General features: G+C 41.8%; 1 protein-coding gene across 4 annotated transcripts in view; it reads left to right on the top strand.

The window, feature by feature from the left end:
- Positions 1-16,663, top strand: part of ARHGEF28 (Rho guanine nucleotide exchange factor 28) — a 297,126-nt gene that overhangs the window by 256,218 nt on the left and 24,245 nt on the right. For 2 of the 4 annotated variants that reach the window (XM_045809753.2, XM_045809752.2), the window contains 5 exons: positions 2,850-2,950; positions 5,918-5,956; positions 6,055-6,102; positions 10,374-10,859; positions 11,896-12,196. In XM_045809753.2, the coding sequence (XP_045665709.1) occupies positions 2,850-2,950; positions 5,918-5,956; positions 6,055-6,102; positions 10,374-10,859; positions 11,896-12,196 (975 nt within the window). The remainder of the gene's footprint in view (positions 1-2,849; positions 2,951-5,917; positions 5,957-6,054; positions 6,103-10,373; positions 10,860-11,895; positions 12,197-16,663) is intronic. The other 2 variants (XM_087862079.1, XM_087862080.1) reach the window with 2 other exon arrangements.

Here is a 16,663-nt window from a genome sequence, read left to right as displayed (position 1 = left end):
GTTGTGGAATAACTTTTAAACTTTGGGGTTTTTTTGAAAATGAGTCCCTGCAGTTCATAAAAGAACAAGTCCTTTGACTTAAACTCAGAGGCATCAACTGAGCAAACATAACCCAGAAAGCTAGAATCTAACATATTCCCACAGACACACGGTTTGGTGGTATAGTTAAAGGCAGAAGTGACAAAAAAATTCTTTTTTTTTTTTTTAAGATTTTATTTATTTATTTGACAGAGACAGCAAAAGAGGGAACACCAGCAGGGGGAGTGGGAGAGGGAGAAGCAGGCTTTCCACTCGTAGGAAGCCTGATGCGGGGCTCGATCCCAGGACTCTGGGATCATAACCTGAGCCAAAGGCAGACGCTTAATGGCTGAGCCACCCAGGCGCCCCCAGAAGTGCCAAAAAAAATAAAATAAAATTCTTGATCTTTGTCATCATACACTTTAGTTCAGGTCAGAATTCATTTGTTAAAGGCACTGTTTCAGTATATTTTAAATACAGAAAAATGTCATGTAGAGAATTAGGTGATTTCTCAGAACCTAATGATGTTGTTATATGTAGGAGCTGAATATTTCATTCCTTACAGGTTTCTGAGATAAGAACATAAAGAGCATATTTCTGATTGTATTTGGGTGATAAAAACCTTATTTCCACCGGGCCTTATGCACAAGACAAAGTGTCTTTAGTAGCGAGAGATTGGAGGATTAAATTGTCTCCTAATTTCTTTAACAACATCTGTGGGTTAATTAAGATACATGGAGACAGTACAGTTTTAAAACTCTGGACTTTTTTAAGATCAGCTCTAATAATTATTTTGTCCTCTCAAATTTTGCTTGATCCTCTCTTGCGTTTCTATTTTCAGAAACTGCACATATGTTTTTCATTTTGACACAGCCCAGATTCATCAGGGGAGTTGTACTGCCCTGGGTGATTTCCTTTCAAAAGAAGAAACTTATTATGCCATTGAGGGAGTTCCATCTAAAAATACAAGGAGGGATCTGCTGCTCTCAGCCTCACTCCACGGACAGCTGGGGAGGCTCCACATGGCTCCCGCAGCTGCTCAGAGCACACGGCTGCACCTTCCCTCCCTCGAGACCAGGCAGTGAAGGTTCTCCCTGTCTGAACCCATATCTCCCATGACTGGGGACAGTACCCAGAGACACCCACAACATCTGTGAAAACTGTCTAGAGGTCGTTTACGCTGCCCTGATACCAGGATTCATGTAGGGAAGGGACGGGGCAGGTTGGTAGGGTCCTGAACCCCCGAAGACCTGTTCGTTCCTGGGCTGGATTGGAGCCTGATGCAATAGGAATTGGATTCCCTTTATAAGGTTGGTGGGGGCAAAATACTCTTCCTAAATGAGGGCCTATCACTGACCGGGTGAGTTCTTTGTTGAACTTTCAGGACTGGCTCCTTGTGAGTCAAGCCCATGCCAATCTGAGGACATAGACCAAGCAAGTCCTTCTATTTTTAGTCCTCGGTATACCTACTCAGATGGATGAATATAATCTACTCCTTACAAAATTCTGGATCTCTGAAACTGAGTAAGGAACGGAGGGACCTGATCACTTGTGTCGGCATCAGCTGCTTTGCCCATTTGGTGGTCCTCGTTGCCATGGGGTGGGGAGGAGGAAGAGTGGGAGAATGGCTAACTCTTTGGTAATGCCTTGGGTCTCTCTCTAAGAAGTAGGTATAATACCCAGTAGTGGAACCATTTTCTGGATGACAGATACATTTCTATAAAACGTCCCTTCACTGTAAGTGAAAAGCATTGACCGGCTTGGGCAAAAATAACTTAATTTTTAGCTGATATAATTTGAAGCAGTTTCCGCTTAAAAAAAAAATTCTTTGTAATAGAAGTGGCCTTTGGAGTCCTAGAGGACTTTCATTTAGAGAAGGAGAAAAAGTATTTCCTCCATCACTAATAATGTTTGAAGATGGCACCGTGTGTCACAAAGTGAATATTTGCCAGGGCGCCGTTCGGACATGGTGCCAGTGTAAGTCTTTGTGTGAAAGTGTTTTGGAAAGTCTAGTTTAAATTAGTGTAAGGTGAGCATAGTAAGTTTTAACTGAGTTCACATGGGCAAAGAAATAAAATCACACCAGCAGAGATTTAACGGATGGAGTGAAATCTGTGTTTCTTAAAAATACTTCTGAACTAGAAATATTTCTGTGTTTCGTAGGTTAAATATACAGTATTTACAGTTGTTGTGAATCTAGAGTATAAGCAAGTATTGTGAGAAAAAAACACTTGGAAATTGTTTTTCAAAAGTTATTTGGAGACAGGGACAGGTTCCTATTTGTACAACTGTGAGCTTGTAAAGTATTAGCCATCTTGACCCTGGTGAGAAAGATGTTTCCCTCCCGTTGTTGGATTCCCCCTTCTAAGCCTTGTTTATGGTCTGCTGCTCTTACACTGGCCACCAAGGAGGCTGTCAGCCGAGCTGTCCGCTCAGACCTGGCTCGGCCAGTCCTTGCTTTAATTGCACAGTGCCTGTTTTCAATTCCCTTCTCCCCAGTGGCTTTTTCCCAGTAAGCCAAAGTGAGACGTACGGTCCTCCCTCTCAGTATCACCAACATCACACGAGCACCTCTCTGCAAGAAAGGAAACTTAAAAGATGGGTGATAATTGATGCCACTTGTCAGTGTGGAATCTCTTAGCATGTAAGCTCCCTGAGGGCAGGGACACTGCGCTCTGCACTGTTTTGGCCCCTTGTATGAGAGTATGTAATATGTGTGGTTTTGTGTTTCTTATTTTGAAATCCTTGTCCGCTGTGCACACGGGAACCCCGTGCGCTGGCCGATGTTTGATGATGTCCTTTCTGTTTCTGTCTCACTGGTGTGCTTCCAGCACTAGTCACAGAAGGGACAGAAGGAAGAGGCTGTTGGGATGTGGATCCTGGCACCCAGGGTGTGGGAACCGACTTGGCAGTCTCTGATGCAGGGGAGAAGGTATTGTGAACTGCTTTGTTAGTAAATGACACCGGTTACTTTTTGTAGTAACATAACCTTGGGTCCTGGTCTGTCCATGGTAGTGAGTGGTATGAAAGTGTTTTCCTCAATTGTTCTCAATTTCAGTACTCTTATTTAACCTTTCTAACTTAAATTTTCTCAAAATGTTCTTGCTCTTTCTATATCATGTAGGTGTAAACAAAAAACGATTTCAAAGTTATTAAAAGGATTTAAAACTTGAATGCTTGTGTGTCTGCGCACTCTTACTTCTGGTCTCCCTTCTGCTTTCCTCCCTGCAAAGCTCTAGCTTTTCACCCGCTGTACTTCACAGCGCTTGGCCTGGAGGCGGTCCTGGCATCTGGCGGCATCCTTAGGCAACCAGGTGGCGCTGAGTGGCAGAGATAATGTTGACTTGGACTCCTGTTGCTGCTTTCACGTTCTTTTCCCTTCCTCTCATTTCAGATTGTTTTCCTCTCTCCACCCACGTGCTCACCTTCTTTTTTGTGAGACTTTTAATCAACCTGACCAATTTTTGCTTGGGGCAAACTGGTTCCAAATGCTTTTTTTTTTTTTTTTGGACATGGTTTACATGTAGGCTGTGAAACTCATTAAAACACTAAATGCAGGAAACTTCCTTTTCACTTCAGATGGACCTGGGATGTCAGAAATTGGGAATAAGAGTATGATTCTGGGAGGTGGCTTAGTTGGCCTCCCTGGGGTTGGCTGGGGCTCAAGAGTTTCAGTTTTATCTAACATCAAATTAGGTGCATTACCAGATACCAATATGTGCTAATGTGGAAAAATGACATACGTCATATATTTATGTCATAATTTATATATTATCTGTTTTTGCATATATTACATGACTGGGGACACCAAGTCCAAAAATTTAAAAATCCATAGTAGATATGGCTGTGCTTTAGTATTTTTTTAAAAAACTTGCGATATGTTATTCTGCTTGACTGTAAGCTTTCTGACTTATTTCTTCTTAAAACATTCCTACTTTTTCCCTCCTTTTTAGTGTGGACTTCACTTTTCAGTCTGTTGCTTCCAACTGCCCTTTGTCCTAGAGGAAGGGAGGGAGAGAAGGAGGGCTGTTAGTTAGAAATAGTTTTTTCTTGACTGGAAATCGTGGTGGCTCCCACCACTAGGGTCTTTTTTCCTTCCATGGTTCAGTCACAGGTAAGTGAAATGAGGTGTGTAGATCCCTCATTGGGTGAATCTATCTGGAGGAATTTTAATAAGGCATTTGAGAAAATGAACTGACAAATAGGTCAGGATCACCTGAAATCAAACTTTAGAAAAAGTGTGTGATGGATATTTCGTAATTAGCTGCTTTAATCAGGTAAGGTTTAAAAAATTCTTTTACCGGAAAGAATGTTCAAAAGTTGGGCGGCAGACAGAAAAATACCCCGTGTCGTCAATCACCAGCTGCAGTTATGAGCACACACCACAAGGTGGCGCACCAGCTCCATGAAAAATAGGACCTTAAAAATTTCTGTCTGGTATCAAACTTAGCCATTCTTGGGAATAACTAGCCGCATGTAGCATAATTCAACTCATTTCTATGTTTCTAATTTGTATAGAGTATAAAAATTCTGTAGCATACGATTTTCTTATTACAAAGGTAACGACTGTGAACCAGGGACAGAACTACAAAAATAGAACTCTAGAACTCACTAGAGAATGGGGGTCCTTAGCCCAGTATGGTGGTGATGGCATGGTTCTGGGCACAGGTCTAATGACTCTAAACTTCATATCCTTTTCCATCCTTTGTCCTTCCTGAGGTTCTGCTCAGTAAAGAAATCTTTGATGGGCAGTATGGGGAAGAGTGTGAGGGAGGGACTGGAAGAAGGAATCTGGCTATCTGGAGATCTCAAAGTTTCACCAGCCTGAACTAATTGAATTTAACAAGTCCAGAGTTAACCTGAGAACATTACCACAGCTGACTGTTTCTTGTGGCTTCAATTTAAAGCTGCTCAGATAAGAGCAAGCAAGGTACCAGGGACTATAGGCTCTAGGAAGGCAGGGAATCTGGTGATCTCCCATAGCACAAGGAGTGGAGTACATAGCAGGTACGCAATATTTATTTATACAATGGAGTGTGGTTGTCCATTAGATGCTGGGCATCACTGTTAAATTTGTAGACAGAGCATTGAATACACATAAGACGTCCTGCTACTCGTTGGCTTACATCCTAGTGAAAGAAGACAGGCAGTAAATGAATAGACAAATGTTCAGTTCAATTCTGGAAACTAGAAATCCTCACTGTCCACATGTGTCTCTAATGTGTGCATTAGGGAGACAAAGAATGAAACGTAGACCCCCATCCCCCAGGAGCAGATGGTCTCCAGCCTCACTCAGGGCCTCTGCTGATAGTGCTTTTCCTAAGGCCATCACGTGATGCTTCCAGTGAGCTCAGAGCAGGATCTGGAGCAGGCCAGCTAGGTGCTGACCCTTGGGCCACCCCTGGGTCTGGGTTTCCTCTCCCAACCGCTGGCTGTTTTGGCTTTGTGAATCTTAAACATGGAGACAGGGAGCTAGAACTCAGGCGTGATGTCCTCGAGCTTCCAAATCTGGCCTCCAGGTTGCAGGGAGCCAGCCTGGCCTGAGGGCCAACTTCAGTCTGGGCACAGAGAGCTCAGCTGACAGTGTGGTTTCCACAAGGTAAATACTGTCACTTACTGAGAGAGCGCAGAGCCTCCTTACTGGCATCCCTTGTTGTTTTCTTCAAGGGGTGTTTGGGTGGAAAGTTGCCATGCATCTCAAATGCAGAGTTTGCACAGATGGGGCTCTCATCGAGTGGTTTAACTCTGTAGGCTTTGATTTCTGGCAAGACAGACGGTCACTATAGAAGAGCTTAGAGGGAGTGGAGTGATTTACCTGAGGTCGTACATTTGGGAACAGTAAGTGCAGCTTTGCAGAAGAAGAGCGATTATTCATTTTCTTATTTTTTACATATTTTAGGTGGAATATAGAAGTTTCCCAGTTTCTTCACAGTCAGAGGTGAGCTCTACGCACCTGAAATATATCTTCATTCTCTCTTTATTTTCGGATAACGAGCGCTTTTTCAAGAATTTGACGCTTATGATCTTACCTTCCAGATTATACAAGCGATACAGAATTTAACCCGGCTGCTATATAGCCTTCAGGTAACTGTGCTCCTCTAATCTTTGACCTTGGGAACCTTTCTCTTAATGCAATTCATTTTATTAGATGATTCCCAGACAGTAAAAATTAGAACATTTGAGAGGTGGCGAATGATCTGAGACGTTGTGCGGAACTTCACCTGGTTTTGTAATCACGAGGCAACACTCCTACTTTTTATACCGTTCTTCTCTGAAACCATAAAACAGTTCATATCTCTAAAAAATATTGAGGACTATGATCTGGCTTGAAGTTTACAGTGAAACGCAGGTGAGTGTAGCATGAGTTCACATTTTCTGATGAAAACTTAAATTCGCACCTTAACTTTTTTCACTTTCTCCTATAGACTTGCGCCTTTATGGTAGTTACATAATTCATGAGTTCCTTCATTCTTTTGTTTGTTTACCCACCCAGCAGTTACTGAGCGCTCTCTCTGTGCTGGGCGCTGTGCTAAGGGCTGAGCACTCAAAGGCAGATGGACCGCAAAGCCTATCGTCGAACGGCTCACTGTCTTTCACAGAGAGACAGGCATAAAAATTGTGCTTCCATTTTGGATTACGGGGTCGGATGATCCCTTAGTTCATGCACAAGAGAGGCCAGATACAGCCAATTGTTCAATATATGGATCAAAAGCATTTTAATGATACGAAAGCAATGTTAGCGTTAAATATAAATTGGTAGAAAAATCTGAGGATGTAAGTAAATAAAATGGCTTGTGATTCTACAGAGAGAATTGCTATTGTTATGTTGGTATATATCCCTCCAGTATATATTTTTAAGTTTTTATTTATTTATTTTAGAGAGAGCTTGAGTGGGGGGAGGGGCAAATGGAGAGCAGGGGAGAGATTCTCAAGCTGGCTCCGCACCAAGCTCAGAGTCGGACATGGGGCTCGATCCCATGACCCTGAGATCAGGACCTGAGCTGAAATCAAGAGTTGGAGGCTTAACCTCCTGAGCCACCCAGGGGCTCCTCCCTCCAGTTTTTTAGAGTCATTTTATATGTACTCTGCTTGAACATGTACCTTTCTATGCGTTCAGCTCTTATTCTGTAGCACAATTTTTGGTGGCTGTATAATATTCCAGTCTGGGGAATTTACCCAGTTCTTCATAGCTACAGTTCTGTATTAAGTCTGTTCGATATTCTTGTATACTAATCTCTTTGAACATAGCTGAGTGTTTCCTTAGGATAAGTGGCTAGAGTTATTTTTTTAAGGTTTTTAACAGATACTACCCAAATAATCAAACTCCTCAATATCCCTCTCTCCTCCTCAATTTGAAAATAGATCAAGATATCTGATTACCTTAATTTTCATTTCTTTGGTTACTGTCGAAACTAAACTGCTCCCCCCTGCCCCTGGTTTATTAGCCATTCATAGTTTGTATCTTAGACCTGTTGACTATTAAAAGAAGATTAAAATTAAGTCTGACTTGAAGTTTTCACCAGAAAACAATGTGAAGTCATGCTGCATTTGATGTTTTCTTATTTATACTTTGCATCGAGACTTCTTTCTTTAATGTCTTATTGATCATCTGCCCATTGCTCTAGTGCCCCTATCTTAATAATTAAAGTTTGGGATTATATTTGAATATATGACAGTGATAGTCTCCTCTTACTATTTTTCTATGCTTATCTGTGTATTTTTTCATAAGAGATTTGAATCACTGACAAGTTTTTTACCCTCGTTCTAGGACTGATAAATTAAAATTTCCTGTTTATGAACAAAATTGGAGAGAATTGTCCCTTTTGCAGTCATCATTCCTCTTGTTGGAGAACATGCTGTTTCTCATCTCTTACTTTAGATTAAGGGACGATGTTTTTGTTTAACAATTCTATTCTTTGGATCATTCCAGATAGACAGTTAAAATTTGGCACTAATGATATTATGGCTCTTCATCAGTACTTACATCAATTTGATTTTCTTGGCTCTTACTTTGTCTTACTTCTAGAAATGCAGTGAGTAATTGTGGCAGTGGCAAGCATCCTTGTCTTGTGTGAGATCTAACAGGAATACCGTTGGTGTCTGACATTAAACATGCTGGCCTGGGATAGATGTTCTTAGAGTTGCTTTATCATATAAAACAAACATTCCTTCTTTTACATTTTAACTGAAATGGATATAGTTTGAGCATAGTTCATTAACTTTTGGGAGACGAAAACATTGAGTATCCCAGCTTGTGTTGCCTGATGAAAGCATTCATGGGTCATCTCTCTTCTTTTCAATGTTGAATGCTGCACTTCGTGGATTCAGGGTTCCGAAATGCTCACCTACATGACCTGAGTTTTGCACCACATTAGATTGAAGGGAGGTATCAAATTCTACAGTGGAATCTCTTAACTACGGCTTTTGAACAGGTCTGAGGATGTGGGCTCTGGAAGATGTCTGCTCATGGGGTACTCATCTGTTTTGAAGCTGAATCTCTTATGCGTGATTGAAATTTTTACATAAGCATTTTCGAATCAGATGCAAATGAAATTTGATCCCTATATTAGGAGAGCAAAGTTAGAGATGGGGTATATGAGGCAGGTAGAAAGGAGAAGACAAAAGGTGAGAGAGCAAATTGAGATTTCCTAAATTTCAAAAGCAAGTGTTGTTGTCTTTCCTAAATTTAAGTATCAAGTGTGTGAAAATGAATATCTAGTTTTCAGAGTCCACCTCTATGAGAGAGAAGAGACGGGTCTCCTCTCAAATGTTAGGTAAACATGAAGAATGCTCCATGGTGGCATGCACTTAGCCTGTTGTGAACTTTTCAGGGGTGTTGTCTTTTCCCATGGTAGTTTCCATATACAATCTGCTGGATTTTTGTTTTGCTATACTGATGCCCTTGAAATTTATTAGAATTAATAAATGTGCAGTCTACAGTTTGCTCTAGCTAAGTCAGCAGAGTCCTGAAAGCTTATTTATGTGCTAATTATTTCATATTTAAAGGTAATGAGTACCTACTTTCAATGATAATCATTGTTCTCTTTTTAATAACTTCTAAAAGACCTTAATCAAATATGGATGTGAATTTTGGAGTTTTTTAAAGTAGGTTTTCAAATTTAAAAACATGAATTTTATTTCCAAAGGCTCCAGCAAATACTTTTTTAATCTTATTCCAAGACAAGTACCAATTTAAAATTTCCTTGAGTTCTTTAACCTTCAAAAGTATAAGGAACTATTGATCTAACAAAGAACTACTAGTCAAAATCCCCATGTTCCCGGCATCTGTTACGTGGACAGGTTTAAAAATGCTTAGGAAAGAAAAATGTGAATTTATCCCTAGGAGAGTAATAATTTCTCATAACGAGTCAAAACACAAATATATAACCAGTATGTGGCCATTTTCAATTTGTCCCTTTTGTGCTTCTTTGTGCTTTAAATGGGAACTTAGAAAATTAAAAGCTTCCAAGGGCATTCACAGAGATTTTTTTTTTCTTTTTTTTTTTTTTTTTTTTGGTTTTGTGGAATCCTTCCAAATCTTGGCAATTATTTCCTGTGATGCTGCCAAACTTTTCATAGGCAGATACCGTAACTCCAAATGTTTTTTTAATCTGGTTGGTAATGTCCTCTGGGCTTTAGAGTATCTGTGTTCCCTTAATCATTCCAGCCTCCTGTTAGCAATCTATTAAACAAATGAATTTCAGCTTAGGACTTTATGTATGACCTTCCTGCTATAATACGAAGAAATAACAGTAACAGGATAGCTTTACCACTTACCTATCTCCTAAATATGAAATTCACGGCTATCCTTGGGCATTATATTATAAAAAGATTATTTACCAAAAGTCTCCAAGTGGTTGACTTTTATTTTTATGTTTTCATGTATGTGATACAGCTTAAGTAATTTCTGGTTTGGGACTCAAATAAAGGATACCACCAGGTTTATATAGAATCTTAAATTCTCATGAATAATTGAGTGGAGAGGCCTCAGAGAATGAGACATAGAACAGGAATGCAGTCTTGTGAATTTATGTACTGAATTCTTATTCAAAAGACTTGCTTAAATATTACCCAACAACCAGCAACAAACCACATTTCCAAAAGAGGGGAAGAGAATTGCTTTTGGGCTTTTTTGTTGTTGTTCTTTTGTATATTAATTCCCAAGCCATCCTGCTAGGAAATGTGGGATAAGCCTATTTGAAATGCCAAGGTCAGTCTGGGGAGATAACTTAGAGGAAGGACAGAAATATTAAGAGGAAAGAATCGGGTCGTGCTTTTCGTGTTCAGAGGCCGTTGGAACCCAGAGCACAGACACATGGAGGCCGTGACTGTCTGCCCCTCTCCTGCTCTCACAGGCTGCCTTGACCATCCAGGATAGCCACATCCAGGTCCACAGGCTGGTTCTCCAGCAGCAGGAGACCCTTTCCCCCGGCCCGTGCTTCCGAGGGACCCCCTTCCAGGACCAGGAGAAGTACCGCAACCTGGAGAAGCAGCGGGAAGAGATGGCCGACATCCACAAGCTGCAGCACCGGTTCCAGCAGGAGCAGCGGCGCTGGCACCGCAGCTGTGACCAGCAGCAGCGGGAGCAGGAGGCCAAGGCCAGCCGGCTGCAGGAGCGGGAGAGGGAGTGCCGGTCGCAGGAGGAGCTGCTGCTCAGGAACCGCGGGGAGCTGGACCAGCAGCTCCAGGAGTACCAGCAGAGCCTGGAGCGGCTGAGGGAGGGCCAGCGCCTGGTGGAGAGGGAGAGGGAGCGGATGCGGGTCCAGCAGAGCCTGCTGTGTGGTTGGAGACACAGTCGGCAGAGTAGCCTTCCCGCCGTGTTTTCTCCAGGAAGCGCAGAGGTACGGATCTTCCACGCTTGGGGAAGCGGTGTGCAAGGCCGCTCCTCCAACACAGGCTTAGTGGTGGTCACTCCTGGGATACTGACCAGATGTCTGTCTTTTTGCCGCTGTGTAAGAGCCCCCAAGAGTTAATATGGAGGTAGCAGAAACGGAACCTGCTGAGACCATGCGTGTGCTGTTGACTTGCAGTAGGGAAATAGGGAAGCCCAAGTCCCGTTGGATCGAGGGCTCGTTGTACTCTGTGAGGCCCTTACTCAGGGGAAGAAATGCAGAAAGAAGTCCCCCAGTGAGGCAAAGTTCGTCCTGGAGCCTTGCTCCCTGGGAGCGTGCTGCCTTTCCTGGGCTTGAAGGACCTCTGTGCTGGATCTAGTCTTCAGAGTTTCGTATAGATATACCTTTGAGCAGATCAATTAGCTATTAATGTGCATCTGTCAGTACTGAATTTAGCAAGTACAGTACTATTCTGTTAACTAATAATAGTTAACGTGAGTATACTAATGAGTGGCTAGGCGGGATATGAAAACCTTTCTGAAGATTGTGTTCCATTTGTACCCCCTTTCCCGTGTTTGAGAGTTCCATTTGCCCCAGGAATTTACTTTGCCGTGCTCTGAGCACACAGATGCTTGTGACTGATAGTGCGTAAAGTTGTAAAACCTGATGATAAGAACGGTCTGTGTTGCATCTGATTTTCTTTTTGAATTGGCTAAATTACGTTGTGTATATATTGCAAATACTTCATGTGTATATTTTCAACATTTTATTTAGCAAAATGAAAATGCTGCTCTCTTTTAAAGTAGAAACACTTCGGTGGTAGAGGGCACGACTGCTAGGTTTTTTTGGTTTTTGCTTTTGCTTTGTTGTTTAAAGATAGGCTAGGCACAACAGATTTAAGTTTTGGTGCTAGCTCATTAAAAGGGGATGGGTATAAGACTCTTATTAGAAATCTTGATTGCTAAAACTATTAGAAATAAACACTATAAAACTTGCACAAATTGCTGGAGAAATTATTGTGTTTTTTCTGTATTTTCTTACACAGGTAATGGAACTTAATCGATCCGAGAGTTTGTGTCATGAAAATTCGTTCTTCATTAATGAAGCTTTAGTACAAATGTCCCTTAACACATACAACAAGTCGACTCTATCAGGTGTCCATCAGGATGCCACTTATCCCCAGAATATAGCTAATTCTGATTTGGTAAGGACTAGTGAAAATCAAGTAGACCTCCAGTTGGACGTTTCTCCGCCCTTGGATGTCAACCATGAACTGTGGACAGCCGCTGGGTCCTGTCATCAGATACCCCCTCTCCACCCAAGCAGCAAGGATTCTTGTAAAAATGGTAATTAACACTTTAAACATCATCTGTATACTTTCAACAAGAAGCTGTTTCTCTGAATGGTTGGCTCTTCTTCAGAGCAAATCAAAGTGATTCCTAGAAGGGGAATAAATTGGTTCTGGTGAGCTGGAGTTTGTGGCATAAACTTCTCTTTGGTGACGTCTGGGGCCATCTTCTAGAAAAGTTGGAACGTGGTTAGAGGGCTGTGCAGATGCCACCAAAGTGTAAGAACCAGACAGGGTTTTCAGATCTGTAGCTTAAATGATAAATACCAAGTTGCTTCACTTGTAAGGGAAAGTTATTCCTCATTGTAGACTCTACCACATTCCGATACACAGACTCATTGGCTCTCGGAAATAAAAGATAGAGACAGGGTTTGTGCTAGGACTTTATTGTCTATCAGGGCAATTTCCTTTAATGTTAGTGAAATCTCTCCTGCTATTAAACACCCCAAAATGAAACTGTTAACATCATTTGTCATTGTTTAAAAAAAAAAAAAAAGGCGTCGTATCTCCGTAAGTACCTCATAATAACACAATTTGCTAATCCCATTAGAGCATTTGCCAAATATAAATGAGAGGCAGCTTGAGTTACCATCGCCACATGAATCCAAGTGATTTAAATCTATGTCTCTTATACATTGTTTTCTGTGGGATATGAAGTAGGGAATGAGAAGAACTTGAAACCTCTCTGCTGAAAAACAGATGGCATGCAACAGAATAAACAAGTGGCTGGCCACATGGATGAGAAATAAATCACTGACAGCACCATCTTTCAGAAACATAAAACAAGCAATAGTACAGAGATCTTCAGAGCTTGACACAGATTTGTTGTCCTGCTTCACATATATTCTTAGTGTGTCGCTGGGATGATTTTTCAGCAACAGAAAGTTTTGAAGGTACTCCGCTTCTCCGAATCAGAGAGTGATAATTCTGACACTGCCTGAGCACTGGTATTTATTACTAATCTAAAAGACGGGAATTCTTCGTAGTGAATAATTCTTTGCATTACATAGTCACTGCTATAACGTTCTTATTTCTTGTCAGCATCTGGGAGAGAACGAAATCACTCCTCCAAGCATCATTTCAAGTATTCCTTAAATAAAAAAAATAAAACGGAATGGTTCATCAGGATTTTTTAAATCGACAGAACTTAGAGAACGTAACCCCTTTGTTATCTTGCACCTTTAGCACTGTGGGGACAACATCGCAGAAGGCGTTTTCTAGGTAAATGTTGCTTTGCTGTGTTGCTTCCTTCAGTTGCTATTTACAGTGTTTTTTACGTGTTCGTCAGGGTGGTTTTGCATCCTGGCTTGGGCAGAATTCAAAAACTCAGTTTGAGTTAAACCACATTCAGCTTTTGTTTAAAAGAAGCGTCTCTCTCTTTGTATGTCTCCCGTCTTCTTCTGTTGACTTGTGCTTCAGAGTACAAAGCTTTCAAACATTGGCAGCACACTTGCAGGAGACAGAAAATGTACTAAGGAAATAAACAGTGACTCTGTCCAAAACCAGTCTGGCCACATGTAAGGAATTAGAGATAGACAAGGGAAATGCTGAGAAAATGTACTTATCCTTCAGCTCTTGTGCGTCCAGTGGAGGCCAAGGACACCGAGGACATTGGCAGAAGAGAGGAAAATCAACTTTGGCCTGAATCTCTCAGGAACATCCTGGGGTGTGTGAGTAGGGATTAGATCAGAACGCAGGGTGTGCTGTTAAGCACTGGCGTTTTGCAACTGGTCAGAAAATGCTTTCTGTTTGTTTACTTGAAACAGGATAAGCCGTTTCCGGAGGAGAGAATTGAAGGAGATTAGGAGGTGAAAGAGAAGTGGCATGAAAATTGGGTCTACGTTCTTGGGAGGGTTGTCAGAGCCAGGTAAAAGTGTTCCGACTGCTCCGGTGCTTTCACAGTTTTTAAAATTGAAAGTGGCACAAAATCAGCTGCTGAGGTAGTCTCCGCCAGACTTCGCCTGGTCCCCCAAGTGTGCTGGTGGGGGAGGGGAGGCAGCCCTGGCGGTGCAGGTGAGAGACAGCGGTCCAGGTGCTGGGATTCAGGACAGTGCGGCGTCCTCGCTCCCTGTCACATTTCCCCGCTGCATCTTGGGGTTAGCGGTCGCTCAGCAGCCACTCCTGGGATCTGCGGCTCACGGTATTCTTCTCACTCAACAAAATTTGCCTCTGACGTTCTTGGCTGGTGTTTTTGGGAGATGTGCACTTAGCCATGTTGGGTGACGGCTGCGCTGAAGATTTTATCTGCAAGCCCTAAGGTCAGCTGTGTGAAGACAGCTCCTTAAAGAATGGTTCGTCCTTTTGTCCGGCCAGGTGCTGTGGGCATAGCATCAGTGGACATGTGAATCTCTAGAACAGTACGCCTAATGGAAAAAAATCGCGTGTCAGTTCGATTCTTGAATGTGTTTACATGTCACAGAGGGTAGAGGTTTCATTGGTGTGGTCGGTCCCACATCACCAGCCGTTTGATTGTGCTCCGGCTGTAACTGGACTTTGCTCTGTCACCACCGTCACTGCCGACAGTTATGCGCCAAGGAATTTCAAGCTCCATGGGGCAGTTCGCCAGGGGGGAACGCGTTAAGTGCGACATTCCACTGGGGCAGCTGTGTTCTTCTCTCCATCAGAGCAGGGAAACTAAGGTTTGGAGAGGTTCAATGACTTGTCCAAGGTCCCACAACAAGTCACTGGTAGAGCCACAGATGGACCTTGGGGGGACTGGCTCTGGAGCCCTTGCTCTTCACCAGGACACTGCACGTGGTTGATTTCTAGAAAGCTGTTTTGAACTGTACTTTTTGTAGAAGTTGGAGTAGAAGGGGAATAAATGTTGTTGGGATGCCCAGCAGGATGTTCACAGTTAAGGGCCAGTTGTTGTGGTGGTGGTTATGGTTTTCCTCCCCTTCCTCCCTTTTTTTAGTATTACATTTGGAAGATATTTCTAAATATTTGGGACTGTGGTGGCCATTGCTTGCATGGATTCTGAGTATCTTCAGATATCCTCAATACCCTTTAGCTTTACTTTTTTCCCATAAGTCACATTTTCTTAAATAGGGTTTGTTTCTCTAATGTCCCCTAAGAATCACCCCATGTTACTTGTAACTATTATTAAGGTAGCACTTTAAAGAACTCTGCTCTTCACTTTTGGAAGTTGTTTCATGAACACACATCTTGGGTGTTGGAGCATTAAATCCAAATTGGTGTTTGATTTTATTTTTAGTGGAAGAGGGGGTTGTTTTAAGGACTTAATCTGTACTCCTCTGAGGGACCAGCTACAAGAAAGCTACAAGACTACAGAAAATTTGACTTTATTTAAACAATATAGTCCCTGTAGGACAGTTGCTATGTAACTGGACCCATGAAATGCTCAGATTTATTACTATTCTTAAAGGCAAAATGAATACTTTATTTTCATGAATTTCCCCCCCTCTTAGCTTTATGGTATGGAAATTAGTCTGAAATCTTCTTAGTCTCCCTTTTCAGTTATATTTTTATCTGTACCTCAGTATTTGAGGGTTGCCTAAAAAGTTCCTCTTCAGTGTAGTTAAAGCGTTATGGTTTTGCCATGCATATGATAAAATTTAAATCAAGTGCCAAATTTTATGTGTTAGTCATGTAGCTATTGGCAGAAGAATAATTTTATTAAATTTGGATTCCAAAAGAGTGTTGAGTGTGTTTCCCTTTAGTACGTATTAGGATTTGGTGCCCATCAAAATATTGTCAAAATTCAGAGCATTGTATTCAGAATATTTTATCTTGGCAATGTTTTTTTGAAAAAATACAGACAGCTGTGTTAAACTTTCATTGACATGTTTTTTACGTATGGAAAGAAAATAGAAAATTTCCAAATAAAAACCCATGCTATAGTCAGTATTTAAGTAACAGTTTTAAGGAAGGGACTGTATGATAATTTCTAATTTTTTTAAATATTCCATAATTCAGAAATGGGCACCTTAATTGTGTAATCTGTGTGGAAAGAAGCTTTTCTAAGGACCTTCAGGAAATTTCTCACAAAAGTCAAACTGGCATTGGATACCATAAACTTCAAGGACAGAAGTGTATTTGAAAAGAGGGATCTATTAGTTTCCTGGGGCTGCCATAAGAAAGGACCACAGACTGGGAGGCTCGAACAACAGAAATGTATTTCCTCACAGTTCTAGAAGCTGCAAGTCTGAGATCAAGGTGTCGGCAGGGTTGGTTGTGCTGAGGGCCTCTCTCCTTGGTTTGTGGATGATTGTCTTCTCCCTGAGTCTTCGCACTGGCTCCCTCCCCTAGCCCCCTCCCAATGTCCCCTCTTACAAGGACAGTATTTGTATTGGTTTAGGGTCCACCCTAATGACCGCATGTAATTACCTCTTTGAAGGCTCTATCTCCAAATACATTTTGAGGTAATGGGGGTTAGGAGTTGATTATGTGAATTTGGCAGGGGAAAAAGTTTAGCCCTTAACACAGGATAAAATTATTATTTTTC

This window comes from Ursus americanus, chromosome 5 (genome assembly GCF_024610735.1).
Source record: "Ursus americanus isolate L20-20 chromosome 5, mUrsAme1.1.p, whole genome shotgun sequence".
NCBI lineage: Eukaryota > Metazoa > Chordata > Mammalia > Carnivora > Ursidae > Ursus > Ursus americanus.
The sequence above is the reverse complement of the archived record's forward strand: the minus strand, read 5'-3'. Positions and strand labels throughout refer to the sequence as shown.